We start from the raw sequence: 21,078 nt of genomic DNA on the forward strand, positions 1-21,078 counted from the left end.
CATCCAATAAAGGGTTAGTGTGGAAAGATTTCATATAGATTTATACTTGTGCATAAATTGTTATTGGGAGAGGTTAATATAATCACTGGGAGGTTAATATTCATTTATAATAACTATACATGCTCATGCATTCATACATTCACCCCCTCCTAACCTAGTTTACAAATTCAAATTCTAGACAAATTATTGTAACTGATACTAAAATAATCAGACATCCTCAATACTATAAAACTCTAGAATGAAGGTACTTGTACCAAAATAACCTAAGGATCAAAAGTGCATGCACAAGAGTCAGACTGCCTGGGAGATTCTGCCTGAGCTCAACCATTTTATCATATGTGACTTTGGACAAGAAACTCAATGATTCTAAGCCTTGGTTTATTTATCCATATTTTTTTAAAGCCTGATAAAAAATATAAAGAATCATGTAAGAGCTAATCCATAAGAAGCAGTAAACCTGAATGGCTTCAAGAACAGGTTGGGAAGTCAGCAAATATTTGCCTATTAGAAGCTTAATCAGTGTGAGGTATACGGGACATACAGCATACCAGGTCTCTCATCTTCAAGGTTTATGTCCTGGTGGGGTGGGAGACAGAATAAACAAACGTAGTATTGGTACTAAGAAGATCTATACTTCATTACTGAGAGGTCTGGTAGAGGAGAAGCAGTCAGCAAATAAAACTGAGAAAGAACAGTCGCCACCAGCGAGATGGGAGAAAAACAAGCAAATATGGTGAGTAAGCATACGTTTGAAGGACAAGGTGCAGTGAAAAGTTTTGCAGCCAAGAAGATACTGTGCCACAATCAAATCCCAATATTTAAACACACAACTTTAGGTAGATATAGTCTGTGGGCCACTACTTTGTGAGCTCTGCATAAAACACATAGCTCGGTGTGTCACATTCAGTAAATGCTAGTGTTCATCACATCTGAACTAAGACAAAATAGAAATAAGGCTTGTGCTGGATCGGGAACATCACAAACCTATGCCATCAAACTTTGGCTCAGATGAATGCACTTAAGATCAAAGAAATGTAAATAGAAGAAAAGTGGAAGAAAGAGAGCTAGCTATTTTGAGAAACTATCAGGTGTCACGTCCTTTAATATGTTCTCATTAAACGTGGTGCTCCTTACCTTCCAAGGTAGCAGCAAGTATCATTCCACTACATATGAGGAGGAAACTAAGGTAAAGTTACTTGGCCCAGTCACACACCCAGTAAGTAGTGAAGTCAGGATTCAAACTCATCTGACACTAACTTCATTTTTCATTCTACTAATGTACACAGCTCCACACTGTCCTCCCCTTTGCCCTGAAGCAATATTTTTAGATTGGGTAAATAGTAAACAGCTCATTAGTGGGAACAATAACTTATCCCTAGGAGGAGACAGATCCAGAGTGTAAGACTACTGCTCTGAAAGAGCTTTCCTGAAAATGGGAAGTGTTAAATGAAGAGTTTCCCTAGGAGTCTTTATTTTTTATCTTATTATATTACTATACTGTAGACTTGTGGGATTTAGATGTTGAAGAAGAAAGCAATAGGTGGAAGAAAAGGCTGACTGGTTGGTTTAAGGGTCTTTATTTTATCTTCCATTATTTTATTTCATGACTTAATTCTGTCACCTCCTATTGCCTCTTTTGGTTTAAGTCCAACCTTGGTAATTTCTCCCTCACCCAATAAAAATAAGCATTTGTTCAAATTACCTGGCATGTGAGAAGTCTTGTCATCAGAGCCATAAGATTGTGAATTTTGAAGGCCGGCTGGAAAGTCCTTTTCACATCTGGGGGATTCAGGCTCTCTTCTTCACAAGGTGAGTAATTCAGGAACAAATTAGAATGTATCATCTTTGCATCCTATGTGTACACAATTCAGATTTGTCACAATAAGACAGAATCTGGATTACTTTTAAAGTAAAATGCTGACTAAAATACCACTCCTAAAAGCTCTGGATTGTGGTTCTCAAACTTTTTGATTCTCAGTACCCCTTTATACTCTTAAAAATTATTGAGGACCTCAAAAACATCTTGTTCATGTAAGTTATATCTATTAATATTTACTACATTAGAAATTAAAAGTGAGAACATTTAAAAATATTTACTTTTAAATAACAATAACTCTATTTTGTCAATATAAATAAAAATTTAATAAAATATTGCTGCATTTTACAAAAAAAAATGAAAAGAGTGGGACTGTTATGTTTTTTGCAAATGTTTTAACACTGGCTTGATGAAAGACAGCTGGACTCTATTTGCTTCACACATTGTATCAGCCATGAAAACAATTACATCACATGTCACTTAGTTTTTGGAAAACTCCACTATATACTTGTGGAAGGATGAAAGTGAAAAAGGCAATAACATCTTTATATTACTATGAAAATATTTTTGACCTCACAAACACTCTCAGACCACACTTTGAGAAAATGGATCTAGAGTTAATAAAAAGCAAAACTAAAAGCACAGTAAGGATGATATGGGGATACTAAAGAAATTGATTAGTTAAGAGAAAACAAAAAATTTTACTTTATTTTTTAAAAAGCTCAAGAAAAAGTTCATATACTGTGATAAACTTCTGTACATTTACACTAATTCGTTCAGAGTTTACTGCTTTAAAAACTATTATGATTTGGTTAGCAGCTAAACTTAATGTCATCTTTGCTTATGTTAGTGGTTCTCAGAGTGTGATTCCTGGACTAGCAACATCAGTGAGACCTAAGATCTTGTCAGAAATGCACATTCTTAGGCCCCACCACACACCTTCTGAATCAGAAACTCTGGGTTGGGCCCCGACAATCTGCATTTTCACAGCTGATGTTGATGAATGCTAAAGTTTAAGAACCACTGGCTTAGATAATTCTTCCTTCTTTCTGGAGAAAAGATGACAGAGAAAATTTTTTAAACAGAGACAGTGGTTTCCTAAGAATCATTAAAAATAGAATTATTTACCGTACTTGCCAACAGTATGTGCGAGTATATGTACTGATTACAGATTCATGAAAGAGAGTCCCCCAGTACATTTTCAAGACAAAAGATCAGCTCAAGGTATAACAAATATAAAAAAAAAAACTTAGAAATTTTTCTTGTTCAGATTAGCCTTCTTTCTAAGTAGTCAAAGTTTTTAAGATTGTACTACTATTTTAAGGCAGGTCTATACAACTGAAATAGGTTTACTCTCTCTTGTGAAAATTACTACTTCCAGGACATGCTTCCAGGTTCTTGGCTGCCAAAACAGCCATTTGAACTGCAGAGAATACCAAATTACAGTCCCTCCAAAAATATTGATATGAGGCTCTCATACTCTCACAGTTTTTAATTGATGTTAACTAGACTTACTGTGATCATTTTACAATGTATACAAATACCAAACCATTATGTTGTACACCTGAAACTAATGTTATTTATCAATTGTATCTCAATAAAAATGTTTATAATTTTACAAAATTAATGTGATATAGGTTGGTAAACCAAATATGCAATTATATTATTTACTTTTATTGTTGAAAAGATTAAAATCCCCACTTAGAAAAATCCTTTCTCAAAGGATGCTTCAGATTATTGGTCAGAGGTAGCCAAAAATTTCCAACATTAATTTTCATCTTTACCATAACAATCACAAGAGACTTGAAATGGCTGTTCTTTAATACAAGTACCCAAGAACCAAAGTAACTTCTCCAAACCTGTGGTTAATTTTCCATTCTTTCTGCTTAATAATTCTTTCTGCAAAAAAAATTATCATGCCTAAAGATGCATCACCAGATTATTGGAAACCTCTGAAATTCTGCATTAGAGATTTTGAATTTGTGACAGTACCTTTGTGATATTTGATTTCATTACGTCCTCTAAGTGCTCCTTTAGCTGAGCTATCTCAAATTTAGGGACATAATTTTGCTCCTCGCTCCTTGCAACCTGCTGCTGAAGTTTTGCATTTTCATTTTTTACTTCATTGATCTTCTGCTGAAGCTTTGTATTCTTGGCCCTTTCACTTTCAGATACAAATTGCACATTTTTAAATTGAGCTACCAATTTCTCAAGTCTACATTTCAGTTCCTGTCTTTCTTCCAGGTTTTCCTTTTCACGTTTCTGAAATTCCTCCTGTAAAGACAGGAACTCTTGTTCTCGGGACTCTTTTTCCCTTTTCAATAAGTCCAAAGCAGAAGTGGTGGCATTTTCCAATTCTCCTTTGAGTTGCTGCAGTCTCTCTACCTCTTCTTCTTTCTTGCTTAAGGCTTTGCCCATCTCTATGTACTGACTAACAGTTTCATTTTTTTGTTGCATTTCAGTTACGTACCTTTCCTGTAGACAAATATAATTTCCCTTGATCCTCTTAAGCTCTATCTGTAAGATTTCCTTTTCTTTTCTAGATTCCTGAAGATGTTTTTGGGTGTTAGTTAAAATGTCATGTAAATTCTGCAATGTCTTGTCAGTTTCACTTTTCTCTATCATTACTCTGTATTTGTCTTCAATCAATGCTTCGACATTCTCCTTTAGCTTATTTATGATATCAACCAACACCTGCTGCTTGTTAGTCTTAGCCAGTAATTCTTCAACTTTCTTCTCTAAGTACATGTTAGTACACTGTAGGTTTTGGATCAGAGTTTGCTGCTTTTTGTTAGTATGTTTTAATTTCTGTAAGACTTCATTTAAAGCCATATCCTCTTCCAGAGGTTGTAAGTTTTCCAAGCTTTGTTCTGCCTCAGGTATCTCGCAATCCTCCCAAGATGCCCCACCACTCCAAGCAATGCCTGCAGGAGAACAAGTTGACACAATCTTTAGACCCTCCATGTTCTCCACTGCAACTTCCTTTTGGTGACTGACTGACATCTCAGGAATCTCCCCAGAATTCTGTATACCTTTTGAAGAAACTGCAACCTATAAATTAAGAATAAATAAGAGTGAAAGAGTAGAATTACCTTGAACTTTGAAGTCAGAGCCGGCCTTGAATGGTAGATCCCTAGTTTGGTGTCCTCAGCCATAAAATAACTATACATATTTCCAATAATAACACCTACTTAACAAAAATACTTAAGTGTTAATTGCTAAATGTACGTATAGCATCTAACAGCACAGCAGAGCACAAACAACAGGTGTATGATAAAAATATGTATCCTATTTACTTTTACAAAGAAATTAAACGCTGATAATCTCACCATCTTCTCTGATACAAAATTTTCTGGACACATACAACATTCATTCTTTGACTTCACATAAATTAAAACAAATTTATAAACTACCCTACAGACTCTGAGGCCTCTTTTGAATACTTTTTTCATTCCTCATTAAACCATTATCTCATTGTGCTATGACTCTCGTAAACATTAGAATGCTAGGTAAACATGTCCTGTAACCACAGGACATGTTGATTTCTGCCCAAAATACAGGTTTGGGGTGGGGAGTTAAAAAGGACAGTACATTGTAGTAAAACAAAGCTGAAATGAATACTACATTAAAAAAAACAGTAAAAGGACTTCCAGTCAAGATGGAGGTGTAGGTAGACACACTGTGCCTCTTCCCACTACCAAAATAAGGTCAGCAACAATTTAGAAAGAGATAACAACCAGATCTGACAGAAAATTAAACTGTATGGAAGTCAGACAACCAAAGAGTTAAAATAGACACGTTCATCCAGCCAGGCGGAGAGGGATTGCGGCACAAAAAGTGTTGGCACCAGACGCATAAGGCATCTGGACGCAAGACCCCGGTGGGCAGACCCTAGGCACACAGGCAGCTGGCAGACTCAGTGAGGCTGCGACTGTGAAGCGAGGCACTGCGTGCAAGGCACCTGGCTGTCTGGGCCACATTTGCGCACAGATAAACCAGGTGAAATTGGACAGTGAGACAGACTGTGCAACCCAGGGTCCCAGCACCAGGAAACAGAACTTCAAGACACTGACTGAAAACACCTGTGGGGATTGAGGTGCAGGGAGATTCCCAGCCTCAAAGAAGAGTGCGTGGGAGAGACCCACAGTGTCCTAGAACATACACAAGCCCACCCACAAGGGAATTAGCACCAGAAAGTCCCACTTAGCTTGAGGGAAGTGGCAGAAGGGACTGAAATCCGACAGAGAGAGAAGCAGGCACCATTGTTTTCTCTTGGACCCTGCCCCCACATACAACATGGCAACACAGCAACTGGGTTGCCCCGCCCTGGAGAACACCTAAGGCTCCACCCCTCACTACATGACAGGCGCAACCAGACCTCCCCCCCCCCAAAAAAATGGCTCAAATGGAAGTACAAATCAAAGCCCTAGAGCCAATACTTTTAAGTGACCAAGAGATAGCCAACCTATCAGATGCTCAGTTCAAAGCACTGGTGATCAGGATGCTCACAGAATTGGTTGAATTCAGTCACAAATTAGATGAACAAATGAAGGCTATGATAAGACAAATGAAGGAAAATGAACAGGGAACCAATAGTGATGGGAAGGAAACTGGGACTCAAAACAATAGAGTGGACCAGAAGGAAAAAAGAAATAAGCAAACAGAAAAGAATGGAGAAATAATTAAAAAAAAATGAGGAGAGGCTTAGGAACCTCCAGGACATCTTTAAATGTTCCAATATCTGAATTATAGGGGTACCAGAAGGGGAAAAAGAGCAACAAGTGGAAAAGTTTTTTGAACAAAGGAGATACTTCTCCAATCTGGCAAAGGAAATAGACTTCCAGGAAGTCCAGGAAGCTCAGAGAGTCCCAAAGAAGTTGGATCCAAGAAGAAACATACCAAGGCACATCATAATTACATTAGCCAAGGTAAAAATGAAGGAGAGAATCCTAGAAGCAGCAAGAGATAAGGAGACAGTTACCTACAAAGCAGTTCCCATCAGACTGTTAGCTGATTTCTCAAAAGAGAGCTTGCAGGCAAGAAGGGGCTGGAAAGAAGTATTCCAAGTCTTGAAAGGCAAGGACCTCCATCCAACACTGCTCTATCCAGCAAAGCTTTCATTTAGAATGGAAGGGCAGATAAAGTGCTTCTCAGATAAGGTGAAGTTAAAGGAGTTCATCATCACCACGCCCTTATTTTATGAAATGTTAAAGGGACTTATCTAGGAAAATGAAGATAAAAAACATGTATAGTAAAATGACAGCAAACTCACAATTACTAACAACCACACCTAAAACAAAAACAAAAATTAACTAAGCAAACAGCTAGAACAGGAACAGAACCACAGAAATGGAGAACACATGGAGGGTTAGCAACAGGGGAGTGGAAGGAGGAGAGAAGGGGAAAAGGTACAGAGAATAAGTAGCATAGACGGTAGGTAGAAAATAGATGGGGGGAGGGCAAGAATAGTATGGGAAATGTAGAAGCTCAAGAACTTATGACACACATGAACTAAATGGGGGAATGTGGGCGGAAGAGGGTGTGAAGGGTGGAGGGGAGTGAAGGGGGAAAATGGGACAACTGTAATAGTGTAATCAATAAAATATTTAAAAAAACAGTAAAAGGTATTTATAGGAGTGGGCTGTATCACTTTCTAGAATTTAGATGTTGGACCCCTATATTTTCTATTTTACTTTCCTAATCCTCACCCAGGGATATGTTTACTGATGAGACAGACAGACAGACAGACACATCAGTGTGAGACAAACATCCATCAGTTTCCTCCTGTACACACCTTGCCCGGGGATCAATCTCACAACCTAGGCATGAGCCCTGACCAGGAATGGAACTTGCAAACTTTTGGTGCATGGGATAATGCTCCAACCAACTGTGCCACCTGCCCAGGGCTGAACATCTGTATTTTAATGTTTCTTCATTGTTCTAGGATAAAGACAACTATCCCTACTGGAACCTACAAGGTTCTAATATCTGGTCTTGACATTTGATCCATGCTACTCTCCATCCTCATCTACTACATCCCTGTTGCTCCCTCCAACTCAGCAACCATGGTCTTCTTTCAGGACCTAGTAGGGACCATGCTCCCTGCAGCCATGGAGTTTTTGCACATTACTTCTGCATGGAAGGCTCCTCTAACCCCAGTTAACGAATTAACTCCAACTCATCTTACAGAGTTCAGCTCAATTCCCACTACATCTGGGAAGCCTTCCCCAAACTCTCTGACCAAGGCTGTAAGACACCTACCTTACTTTTATTTGCAGCACCAATCATTGCTGCAAGTTTGTATGTAATTTTACATAACATTATATATACATAACATTAAATATAGTGTATTTACATACACTTTAGTTTTTAAAAGATTTTACTTACTTTTGAGAGAGGGGGAACAGAGAGGGAAAGAGAGGGAGAGGAATATCAGTGTGCAAGAGAAACTTCAATTGGTTGCCTCTTGCATGCCCCCCAACCAGGGGTCTGGCCTTCAACCCTGGCCTGTGCCCTAAAGGGGAATGGAACCAGTGGCCCTTCCAGTTTGCAGGCTGATGCTCAACCCACGGAGCCATACCAGCCAGGGCTACTTACACTTTATATGAAAATTTTATTCATGATACTTACCATAGTTGAAAATCTGCATTTATTTGTGTAATTATTTGAGTAATGTCTATCTCTTCCAGTAGGATGTTATTTTCATGATGACAAAATTTACATCTTTTTTTTAACTATTATGTAACCAACACACAGCATAGGGCCTAGCCTATATTAGATGTCTGAAAGTATTTAATGACTGAATGAGTAAATGTAATGGAAATAGGAAGGAATACTCTTTAGAAATCCCAACTAAACAGATTTTTAAAATGTTATTTTCCAGAAACAAATATAGGGAAATAAAGTCCTCTTTTAAATGCTGCTTCCAAGCTTCTGCATGGCTAAAGAAAACATCAGCAAAATGAAAAGGGAACCAACCTGATGGGAAAATATATTTGCAAATGATACCTTGGACAAGGGTTTGATCTTCGAAATATATAAAGAACTCACATGACTCCACTCCAGGAAGACAAACAACCCAATTAAAAAATGGGCAAAGGACCTGAACAGATACTTCTCCAAGGAGGACATACAGAGGGCCCAGGGACATATGAAAGAATGCTCAGCATCACTAGCCATGAGCGATGCAAATTAAAACCACAATGAGATACCACTTCACACTGGTCAGAATGGCCATCATAAACAAATCAACAAACAATAAGTGCTGGCCAGGTTGTGAAGAAAAGAGAACCCTAGTACACTGTTGGTGGGAATGCAGAGTGGTATAGCCACTGTGGAAAACAGTATGGAGTTTCCTCAGAAAACTAAAAATAGAACTGCCCTTTGACATGGCAATTCCACTGCTGGGATTATACCCTAAGAATCCTGAAACATCAATTCAAAAGAACATATGCACTCCAATGTTCATAGCATCACAATTTACAATAGCCAAGTGCTGAAAACAGCCTAAGTGCCTGTCAGTAAATGAGTGGATCAAAAACTATGGTACATTTACACAATGGAATACTACATAGCAGAAAGAAAGAAGGAGCTCCTACCCTTTGCAAGAGCATGGATAGATCTGGAGAACATTATGCTAAGTGAAATAAACCAGGTGGTGAAAAACAAATACCATATGATCTTGTGTATAAGTGGAACATAATCAACAAAACAAGTAAGCAAGCAAGCAAAATATAACCACAGACATTGAAATAAAGAACAGACAGTAACCAGAGGGGAGGAGGATGGGGAAAATAGAGGAAAAAAGGGGAAGGGTCATCAAGGAACATGTATAAAGGACACCTGGACAAAGCCAAAGGGGAGTAGTGGAGGGAAAATGGAGACAACTGTACCTGAACAACAATGAAGAAAAATGAAAAAAAATAAATGCTGCTTCCAAATAAATTGACAAAAAACTGGTCATACTTGCATACTAAGCATAATAAGCATAGCTTTTCTCATCAAACTCACAATAAAAAGATATTATTTATGCTATTATTTGATTTTTTTCTACTTGCCCATGCCAATTTTTAAAAAATTTTTTTGGTCAGAGGACACAGAATTTACACTGTTAGTATCTTTTGTGTTCTTAGGATACTACATGCACAGGATTAATAAATCAAAAGACAAGTTAATGTTTTCACTTTGGTAAAAAAAATTTTTCCTTGCCAATAGAAATACCATATGATAGAAAAATCTTAAGCATTTCTTGTCAAATAATTTAACATCTCTGTATTCCTTGCTCTTCACAACATTTTTCTACTTGTATACTGAGTTCTACCCAACTTAATTCACCAAATATAAGAGCTTATTATAGTCAAGGCACCATGTAGATGCTAAAATGCATAAAAGAAGTAGGACAGAGCCCTGATCCTCAAAGAAATTATCATTTGGTAGAGCAAATCTCCAAGTTATGAGCTTGATTTTATTAGAAAAATTTATTTCTAAATTGATCAAGATCTAGGAAGGCATTTTCCCCAGAGAAGCAATGTGCCTTGTGCTGATTAAATAATTTATCATGACTTGGAAAGGTCTCAGATTATACACTTAAAACAAAACATCCAAGCACATACAATGGGCTAAAGATAGTGCATTCAATAAATGATGTTGGGAAAATTGGACAAATCCATGCAGAAAAATTATACTAGATCACCTTCTTACACCACACACAAGGATAAATTCAAAATGGATTAAAGACTTAAATGTTAGACTGAAAACCATAAAAATCATAGAAGAAAACAGGCTACAAAATCTCAGACATTGCTTGTAGCAGTATTTTTTCAGATATTATCTCCCGAGGCAAGGGAAACAAAATTAAATATAAACAAATAGGACTATATCAAAGTAAAAAGGTTTTGCACTACGAAGGAAAACAGCAACAAAATAAAAACACTACCCACAGAATGGGAGAATATATTCATTGATACATCTGTTAAGGGGTTAATACCCAAAATTTATAGAGAACTTACACAACTTAGCACCTAAAGAGAAATAAACACTCCAATTAAAAAATGGTCTAAGGACCTGAATAGATACTTCATAGAGAGCATACAGGTAGCCAATAGATATATGAAAAGATGCTCAACATCACTAATCATCAGATAAATACAAATTCAGAATCACCAATAAATTAACAAACAAGTACCAGTGAGGATATGGAGAAAGGGAAACTCTTTTGAACCAGATTGCTGACTGGTGCAACCACTGTGGAAAGCTGTATGGAGATATCTCAAGAAATTAAAATGGATCTGCCTTTGTGCCCAGCAGTCACACTTCTGGGAATATATTTGAAGGAAACCAAAACATTAATTCAAAAGATCATAAGCATCCCTATGTTTACTGCAGCGTTATTTACAATCACTGAGATATGGAAGCAGCCCAAGTGTCCAGTAGTAGATGAGTGGATAAAACAATGATGGGACATTTACACAATGGAATACTATTCCACCTTAAAAAAAGAAAATTTTACCCTTTGTAACAATATGGATACACCTGGTGAACCTTATGTAAGTGAAACCAGCCAGTCAAAGACAAAGACAAATACCATATGATGTCACTCATATGTGGAATCCAATGAACAAACTGAACTAACAAGCAAAATAGGGATAGCTTCATAGAGAGCAGGATGACAGCTAAGGGGTAGGGGAGGTTAGGGGGTAGACCAGGGGTGTCAAACTCATTTTCACTGGGGCCACATTAGCCTTGCAGTTGTCTTCAAAGGGCCAAATGTAATTTTAGGACTGTATAAATTTAACTATTCCTTAATAGTTAAGTGAGAGCTCGGTGCTGATGCCGGGTAGAAGAAACAAGGTGCTGAGCCAGATAAAACAAGGTGGAGGGCCAGATTTGGCCCGCAGGCCTTGTGTTTGCCACCTGTAGGGTAAAGGGATTGAGCAAAAAGGAAAAAGGACTCATGGATATGGACAATACTGTGGTGATTATGGGGTGGGGAGAAGGGTATGAGGGGACTAAATGGCAATGGAAAACACACAATAAAAATTTGACATTTTGCTGGGAAATAAAACATCCTTCAATACTGTACAGGCTGTACTGACCATGAAAAATCTTACCTCCTCTGTTTTATAATTAGCACTCGGATCATACTGGTTAAAGCTATTCTCTTTGTAAAATGAGTTTTCAACATCACTGTATACACATTCGTTACACAAGAAGCTTTCAGGTTGATTAGGGTTGAGGGCAGAGTCCTCGGCAGTATTTTTAGCCAGAGACATGTCCATGAATTTCAGTGTCTCTCTACTGCAGTGGATTCCAGGAGGACTTCTAGGAGGTTGCCTGACACATTCAGGAGCAAGTTGGTCTTCATTGGTGGAAGTGGTAGTTTCCACTGAATTTTCTTCCTTAAATGAATCTTCCTTTATATTGTTGTCTTTTGCATAATTATATACATGACTTTGCATTTCTGATTTTTCTGTGTAAGGAATGTCACCTGTCAGATTTTGAAATGTTATCATTTCATCATTAAATGTTTTTGTCTGATGAAATTTGCAAATGGGTTCACATTGTCTGAAGGAAGAAATGCTGGTGTCAATGGGCCCCGTTAGCACATCCTGTGAATAATTTCCATTGTTGACATCTTGTTATAAAGAGACAGAAGAAAATAAGAATTAGCTGACCATAAGTTTATGTGTTAACAGTTACATTAACATTTATGAAATAAAGTTTTTGAGCCTTTTAAGAATTATATATATTTCAACCTTTAGCACTGGGTGGATTTTAGCATGGCTTTGTGCTAACAAACAAAACAACTTTTTTACATAGGAGAAAGAAGTTCTCAAATGACTGCTTCAAAAAGTTTGTTACATATTATTCCAGTCAAATACTGGTACAACAAAGTTCAAGATATCATCAAAATTCTTTTGTTGTACTGTAATTTTAAAATGTTTTAATTATAAAATGTTTCAAAAGAATACAAAAGCACAGTGAATAGTATACAGCAAACATACATACCCTTATTTAATCTCACAACAATCCCATGTGGGTACTATCATTATCTTTGTTTTACAGATAAGGAAACAGACAAAAGAGATGTTAAATCACTTGCCTAATATCACAAAGCTGGTAAGATTCTGGGATACTACTTCTAAATGGTATGCTATATACAGTTTCTCAATGTGACAAACTACCCAGATTTAATATTTTTAAAAACCAGAAGCAAATAAGGCAAAAGAGAAATAGTGCTGCAAAATTGATTAATGATCCCTCCCTTCTACCTAAATTTCTTCCTTTTTCCTTCCCCAGAGATAACCACTATTGCTGAAATTAGTGTGTATTCATTCTTCCCATCCATATTTTCTTTTGCTAGTCACTTATATACTCTAGATAACATATATCAAGTTCCCAGACTTTCTCATTCTGTGACACCTTAACATCTCAGTAGTTTTTTCACAGAACCCCTACACCTAACAGTTCCATTTGTTAAGTAGTTAAGTTCAAACAGCTTAACAATTATTTGTCCTACCAATTTAATAGCTGTTTCAAAATACACATAAACTGAAAGAAAAATATTTTATTTTGTTCTTAAACAACCAAACTCATTACTTGATTGTACAGATTGGACAAAGCCAACCCTCAGTTTCTATTTCACCTTGATTTTCATGCAATACTTGCTTCTTATTACAGCAATCTCCAAAACCACAGCTTTGTAAATAAGATGTTCACAGAAAGGATTGTAGTGTAGTTTTACAGTCAAACCTCAGTTCTCGAATGTCTCCCATCTTGAACAATTTGGTTCTCACCCAGGTTGTTGAATAAAACTTTGGTTCTCAACCTGACAACCCTTTCATGCTGACACCTGTATGATCAGTTACACATCTCTCAGGTGTGATTCAGTTTTCAAACAAATCGTTTTTCAAATAGCCTTCCAGAATGAATTAAGTTTGAGGACTGAGGTGACACTGTACATTGAAATAGTGAGCTATCTCATGCTAGTAATTTGTGGTGTTCAAGAAATGTTTAGGACCACTGTTTCCTTCAAATTTCAAAATATCCTGCAGGACACTGTGCAAACTGTGGTTATACAGTATTGTTTTGTTTTAAAATTTTATGTAAAAAGCATCATTATACATATACACATATGCACATATGTATAACTTTATCTATTTGTTTAATCTATACATAGAACATAAAAAGATCTTAATTTCTTTGTATATTGCCAATAAAGACATACTCACCGCCTAACAAATCATCTAGTGTGCTATAAATTTCTTCAGAAAGTGTGAGTTTAGGCTCATTTTCCCTTTTTACAGTCTTTATTTCATTCTGTATTAATAATAAAAAAGCATCAATATTAATACTTCAAACATCATAAGCCTCTTCTAAAGGTATTTGTACATTGCTATGTAATTTTTGTCATAATTTTTTCTTGCTCAGGTAGAATGTGGTCTCTAGTATCTTTCCCTACTGCATATTTGAGCTCTCTTTTAGTAAAATCATGTTAATAAAGTCATAATATTTAACTTGAGAGTTAAAGAAGTATCTTGCTATTTTAATACTTTGGGGTTTTTTTTTTTTTGGTAAGTCAAATTGTATTCCTATAAATATAGGAGTATATGATAACCTATATATCTCTTACTGATAATTCCTTGATGTTAATTAAATATGGTCTATTCAAGTTTTTAACCACTGGATATACAAAATAGGGATATGGTAATGAGGTAAAATCTGAATCCAGAAAATAGAAAGCTATAAAAATTCATCTAGGGCTTATTCTCAAAGTTACCTTAATGTTATCTAAGATGAGAGGATTTATTACATAAATTAACAGTATAAATAAAATAGTAAGAAAAATATTTTAAATGTTTAAGGAAAACATTGATTCAATCATGAACAGTATATCAAGTATGTGGAAGCAAATGATGCTCTAAAAAAGTACTTATCTCTTATTAAAGTCAGCTGGTTACAAATCTCTATTAAATATGCTTTTCATAGCATTGTTCCACTTTCTGAATATCTCTCAAGTATAATAAAAACTGAGTTATATTTTATAACTATATGTTATTTGGACTTACTGCTAATTTAGACCATTTCTCCTAACTAGATTTTTAAAGTATCAGGAATAATGTACTAAAAAATAAAATAGCACTACTCACATGTATTGATATTATATTCACACAGACTTCTTGGGACTCCACTGCTCATTGAATTTCAGAGATCACTTGTAACTCTTGTCTTACATGGTATTACCATTTTTAGCTAAAATTAGCCTTTTGTTCCTCTGATCTATATAGTACTTTCTATAATGAAATCCAAAAGGGAGGACCTCCTTACTTACATAATTCAAGACAATTCAGTACATAGTAACGTGGGTCCTGATTAGCACCATATTATGACCAAATATTTTCTTAAATGAAAAGAGACCAGATGTCAGGCTCCTTGTGTTCTTGTCCTTACTCTGTGTCTGAGTTTTGCAGCATGTCTTCTGGCTATACTCATGGGACTTCATTAAGAGGCTAGAAAGGATCAGTTTTAACACTCTATTTGTAAATTCTATCTTTCTTGAAAACTATTTCTACTATTTCTCTTTTCTAGGCCTCCACTGGACATTTCTTTATTGTTCCTTGTATTTTTTAAGACATTTTCATATGGAACACAATGTGAATGCTAAATACATCTGTACCTCCCATTACTTATAAGCAATGCACACCTGAGGCAAGACTGCAGTAGTACTGCTGGTTTTCATATGGAAGGGAGAGTTTGTGTGTGTTGAATCTTGAAAAAGACTGCTGAAATTCATGGCATCCGCTTCTGACATGCTTTCTAATCTTTCATGAGAATCATCCACTTCAAAATATACAGGATCTGAAGATGATGACCAAACTTTTTGATAATTCTTGTTCTTAACTGTTGAATGATGGAAGGCTTTTAAAAAACACATAATTTTAAGGTCTATTAATATATGCAAACAAAAAGCTTTTCCCCCATCCCTCTGCATATTAAGAAAACAGGAAAGTTTATTGTTCTAACTTTAAGATTTCACTTGTCAAGTTATTGGAAAAATAAAAAAATTTTGTCTGAATACACCAAGTTAACTTTGTATGGTAGTAAATACTAATTTGGACAAAAGCAAATCAGTTGTGTGGCTACTATCCAATAATTACATAAAAGCCTTGGGACCCAGAAGGTGAAGGGATCTCTAAGTTATTTAATCAAAAGACATTCACAAAATATCATCAGAGACCTATAAAGTTCCACCAAACACTGTATTTCTATTTACTTAGTATGTGCTATTTGCGTATCTCTTTATCAACTCAAATCCAAGATTGTAAATGAATTTTCCCTCACTTCTGTATGCCACACTTATTCTCTCAGGCAGTTAGAGTTTCAAAGTTTGGCATCCTTCTACCTCATTGTCCCCGCGCTATTCAGTTACCAAGTCCTGTCCATTTACCGTTTAAAAACAATTTTCATTAAGTCATGCTTTCTTTCCATCCCTTAAGTCTTCACATTGGTCCATGTTCTTGTGATTCCTCAAGTCTATTAGGGGATGAGGATGGAAAGGATGTCCAATCACAATGACTGAAAATTCTTCTGCTTGACTTCCTAGGTTTTATAAAGCCTGAACCCATATTACCTAGCCAATATTCCTCTGCTCTGGCAAAGTCAGGCTCACTTCCCTGTAAATAGGTCTTGTTCCTTCCCACTTCATTTGTCCTGGCAAGTGCTTCTCTCTTCTAAAACCTTCCTACTACCCACTCACCTATTTTTTAAAATTCCTACAAGGTCTTTAGTCTAAATCTGTCCCACAATTTGGTACCTGTTCGTTTTACTGTTTTAGTCATAACCTTTATTTCAAGGACTATACAGATTATAAATACTTGGAGAGGAGTCCATTTACATTTTTCAATACCCCTCTACAGCAAAAAACTCCACCGGTGTTGGCCAAAGCAAATTTTAATAAATCCTGCATTCTAATTATTTATTTCTATTAAACTTTCTCAATCTACAATTACTACCAAATTGCCTGAATTATTTTATTGAGTTAACAAATAATTTATTGAGGATTATGTTTCTTCAAACGTATGTCATCCTTTGGTTAAGTATAAAAAAAGCCACTGAGCCTAGCAGGCTAGTAAGGGTTGGTGAATGGTTCAACTTTATGCTCAAATTTTCCCCTTTTTCCAAATACATAAATGCTACCTATGTTGTGGTGAATATAATTTGAAAACCTTGTTTTTGTTTTCCAAATGAAAATAAAAAAACCCGGAAAGGGCCTTATTTCTTAAACCTGTGAACCCAGAACTTCCTATTAAACTTTTACAACTTCGCATAGCACAATCAGCCAATTTAAGTTAGGCTTACTTTTTTCCATCTTTCATTCTGACTTTACCAGATGTTAGACTTTTAAAATATTTATTCAAATGTTCCATAGATATTCCAGAGACACTCAAAACCTGTTTTAAGATGGGCATTAAAAAAAAAGTTACTGGATCTCGCGGGAGAAGACAAAGGGGACGGCCGCCGGTGCTTCTGCCCTCGCGTTCCACACCCTCGCTCGGCCCTACAGCGGCTCCAGAGACCTCGCTGCGCGGGGTTTGTCGTTGGGGGCTGGGGGCAGAATCCGTACGAAATAATCAGTGAGTTATGCAGAAAAAAAAAGAGGCGTCACTGGAGTTACTGGTCAAAACTCTAAGGTTTTGTTTTTAAGTTATTTTCAGCCGTATGACAAAGTTTCTAAACACAACTCATTTTCACCTCAAAACAATGCACTAAACGCTTTAAATCGTAAAAGCGTGCTCACTTCCAGAGTCCATGCCGTTTCTTGCATCCACAATAAGGATTTCTGCTCCCACCCCCTCGCACCAGGTGTTGCGGGAGGGAAAAAAGTTTTCGAGGTTACCAGCGGATGGCTGTTAAGAAGTCGCAGAGGGGATGTGGGCGCTCCAGACCGTTCCTGTGACGTACGCCCATACACCCGCCCACGCCAGCCAATCTCGGCGGGGAAACGACGCAAGCCAGGCTTTCGCGCACCCAGCGGGCTCTGCCTGGGGGGCTTCGAAGTCTGTCACCATCGTTGAGAATGGCGGGCGTGAGCTCCCAAGCCGAAGAAACTGTGGGCTGGCAGGCACGTCTTTATACGGGAGGGACATACAAAGCAGGGCGCAGAAACTGAATTCTCTGGGTGATATGGTGGGCACCGGCTCAGCGACGGAAGTGATTCAAGTTCACCTCACACATCGATGTGTCCCTCTGGCGCACCGTCCACCGCAAACTTCAGCTGAGGTAGGGCGGAACTTCCGGTAGAATGAGATTTCCGGTGGGGTGAGATTTCCGGTCGAGAAGGGGCGGCTGTACCTAGGCTGTAGGTTTTAGTTCCGTAAAGCACGTGGCGCGCGTATTTGGCACAAGGACTCAAGAACAGACTCAAGTGCGAGGCGGACATCCGTGGAAAGGCCTTGAAGTTGAACTCACACTCTGTGGTTCCTGGCCCAGCTCCGGCTGAGGGGCTTCCGGTGGCGCTAAAGCTCTGCGCGTTCAGTAATGGACTACCGGCGGCTGCTGATGAGTCGGGTAGTGCCCGGGCAGTTCGACGACGCGGACTCCTCCGACAGGTAGAAGGCGATTAAGTACACCTACTCCCGTTGGGATTTTACTCTCTGCCGCTTCCTCCTTTGGGGGAGTTAACACTGGTTTAGAGGGAGACTGGTAGTTAATCACTCTGGAGCTCTCTTCAAGGCCTTTTGCGTCTTTCTCCATCCCAGCCGTGATTTTCGTTCCAGTTCACGGCAGTTATTTATTGAAAGCCACTTGTCAAGGAGGTGCAGGGTTTCCAGGTTGGTTAGCATTGCTGAGATGCCAAGTTGGGATTAGCGATTGGGAAACATAGGTTTTTGCGCTTTAACTACATTCAGTGTTCAAAAGCACGTGAGCGTCTAATATATACCAGATTTTGTCCTTAGCGTTGGAGATAGCGATGAACCAGACAAATTAAGTCCCTGTCATTGAATTTTTACCTTCTACTTGAGGAGGGCAGAGTAGTACAGAGAAGTATTGAAAACAACAACAACAGACAATGATGTATGCTATGGAAATAATTTAAATCGGTTGATAGACCAAGTTGTGATTTGGTCAGGAGGTGGTAAATCCAAAAATGTACGACAAAAATGAGCTAAACTCAGGAAGAGGCAAGAACAGCCATTCAGGAAGAGGATACAGCAAGTACAAAGTATCCACGGTGGGATCCCTCTTGGCTGTGAAAGGAGTATCTAGTGGGCTAGAGCAGAGGTAGTTGAGAAGATAGATGATAGGTAACGATATAGAAGTGAGAAGGGGCCAGCTCATGCAGAGCCTTAAAAGTGGTGGTGAGGAATTGAGATATTCGAGGTCTTGGAGAAAGTCATAGGGAGATTTTAGCAGAGGAATGACATGATCTGATTTATTACTTAATGGAATCACTCTGCTATGGAGAGGATGGTTTTGGAAGGCAGAGTGGAAGCAATACAAAAAGTAATTCAGTTCATAGATGATGTACATTAGAGATAGGATCATAGAGATATGTTCTGGAGGTAGAAGTGGCAATTTAGTGGTAGATTGGATGTGAGACATGAGGCAAAAGGAATTAAGGATAACATGTAAAAGAAAAACGAAACATTTATTTTAGAATTAAAAAAAAATCTTTATGTTTACAGTAAGGTTTCATTGTAAATAAATTTTATTAATTGTAGATTTTTCAGTAAATATATGTTGATTGCTTTCCATGTGTCAGATCTAGTGTTGGTAAGGACACATTAGTAAACACCACTCTGACAAAGAGCTTGTACTCTAGCAGGGTGAACATATTAAATAATTAGACAAATGATTTGTATTATAATTGGGTCAGTAGTACAAAGGAGAAATGGGTGAAGAATAGGGAAAACTTACCTGAGCAAGTGATAGTAAGCTAATACTGGAAGGATAAGTAGGATTTAGCCAGAGAAATGAGAACATTCCATATTTATGTTTACACATGAGCATACAAAAGGCCTTAGGCAAGACGTTAAGGGGAAAGAAGAAACACAACTAGTGAGGCTGTTAAATAATTAGTGATAATAAGTGTGAACTGGTTTACCATCCATCACTGGAAGTTGTAAAGATAAACCAGTTGATTTTGTACCACCCCACACCCCCCACACCTCCCATGACTTTAGGCAGTTTCTGGAGACATTTTTGTCACCACTAAGAATGGGGCTGCACTAAATGGCATCTGGTAGGTGGAGGCCAGAGATACTGCTAAAAATCCTACAAGGCACAAGACAGCCTCCTACAACAAAGAATTGTCCAGCTGAGGTTGAGAAGCCCCAGTGTTAATGAAGGTATAAATTTAACATGACACTCTAGGTTGCTAGCAAATGAAGGATCAATTTATGGATTATGTTTATGAAATCCTAATAGTAGCTATTTAATGATTATTCCATGGAGATTTGAAGCCCTGTAAACTGTAGCTAATAAGTTAAGATTGATAATCTTGATAATCTGAATTTACTTAAACTCACATCTTAGTTTTTAAGCTGGTAGTGTGTATTAGCAATTGTTTTATATGATTTTTGTCCTTGTTCTCTACGTGAGATGTTAAAACTGGTAGTATCTCTGTTGAATCTGACTACCAGACATGTTTTATTAGGTATACACAGTGTTTTGTTAAAATTGAATATGCCAGTTAAGTGGGAGATTTTACACAAAAATCCATATTCCTGGCTTCTCTTGAAAAACTAAGAAGATACAGTAACTAACACTGGGTCTGAATTCTTACATGGCAAAAACACCCTATTGTGTTTTCTCTGCTTTGGGCCTATTGTTTGGGTTTGACAATCCCTTCATCAGTTTAGTTATAGCCAGCCTACTTTCTCATTTGTGGTGCTTGTATTCACCATTTCTTCCCTTAATGAACAAAGGGGATTTGAAGTTCTTTGTATAACAGGAATTTTGAATACAGCTTCATATGTTGCCAAGTGGTATTGAGTTCAAAGTCAAGCTGGTTCAGACTTATTTTCAAGTTTTGTCAGAAAGGTTTATTCTTTATTTTATTTTTTTTACCCACTCTTTAAGCAGTTCTGTAAGTAGTTTTGTAGTAAGGTCTGGAGTACTGATCAAAGCCAGTTCATTCAACAGAAAAGATAGCAATATAGATTCTAACTTAAGGCATAGGTGCATCAGGAACACCTGATGTACTTCTTTAGTATGACCTTGAGAATAAGCAAACAACCTGAATGGATCTCTGAATAAACAGG

The 21,078-nt window shown here is 37.4% G+C and overlaps 2 protein-coding genes across 8 annotated transcripts in view; one reads left to right on the plus strand and one right to left on the minus strand.

The window, feature by feature from the left end:
- Positions 1-17,850, minus strand: part of CAGE1 (cancer antigen 1) — a 30,302-nt gene extending 12,452 nt beyond the window's left edge. For 2 of the 6 annotated variants that reach the window (XM_045841669.1, XM_045841674.1), the window contains exons 1-6: positions 17,613-17,750; positions 15,519-15,733; positions 14,047-14,134; positions 11,926-12,449; positions 3,809-4,867; positions 1,703-1,852 (exon numbers count right to left, since the gene is read on the minus strand). In XM_045841669.1, coding sequence (XP_045697625.1) covers positions 1,703-1,852; positions 3,809-4,867; positions 11,926-12,449; positions 14,047-14,134; positions 15,519-15,733; positions 17,613-17,625 — 2,049 coding nt within the window. In that variant the 5' untranslated portion in view covers positions 17,626-17,750. Of the gene's footprint in view, positions 1-1,702; positions 1,853-3,808; positions 4,868-11,925; positions 12,450-14,046; positions 14,135-15,518; positions 15,734-16,262; positions 16,324-17,173; positions 17,406-17,612 lie in introns of those variants that run through there. The other 4 variants (XM_045841672.1, XM_045841671.1, XM_045841670.1 and 1 more) reach the window with 4 other exon arrangements.
- A 280-nt stretch (positions 17,851-18,130) lies between these two features.
- Positions 18,131-21,078, plus strand: part of RIOK1 (RIO kinase 1) — a 32,431-nt gene continuing 29,483 nt past the window's right edge. Inside the window, exon 1 of one of the 2 annotated variants that reach the window (XM_045841675.1) lies at positions 18,131-18,423. In XM_045841675.1, the coding sequence (XP_045697631.1) occupies positions 18,353-18,423 (71 nt within the window). In that variant the 5' untranslated portion in view covers positions 18,131-18,352. The remainder of the gene's footprint in view (positions 18,424-21,078) is intronic. The other variant, XM_045841676.1, reaches the window with a different exon arrangement.

The sequence above is a fragment of the Phyllostomus hastatus genome, unplaced genomic scaffold (assembly GCF_019186645.2).
Source record: "Phyllostomus hastatus isolate PE091 unplaced genomic scaffold, TTU_PhHast_1.1 phas_contig_37, whole genome shotgun sequence".
NCBI classification, from domain to species: domain Eukaryota; kingdom Metazoa; phylum Chordata; class Mammalia; order Chiroptera; family Phyllostomidae; genus Phyllostomus; species Phyllostomus hastatus.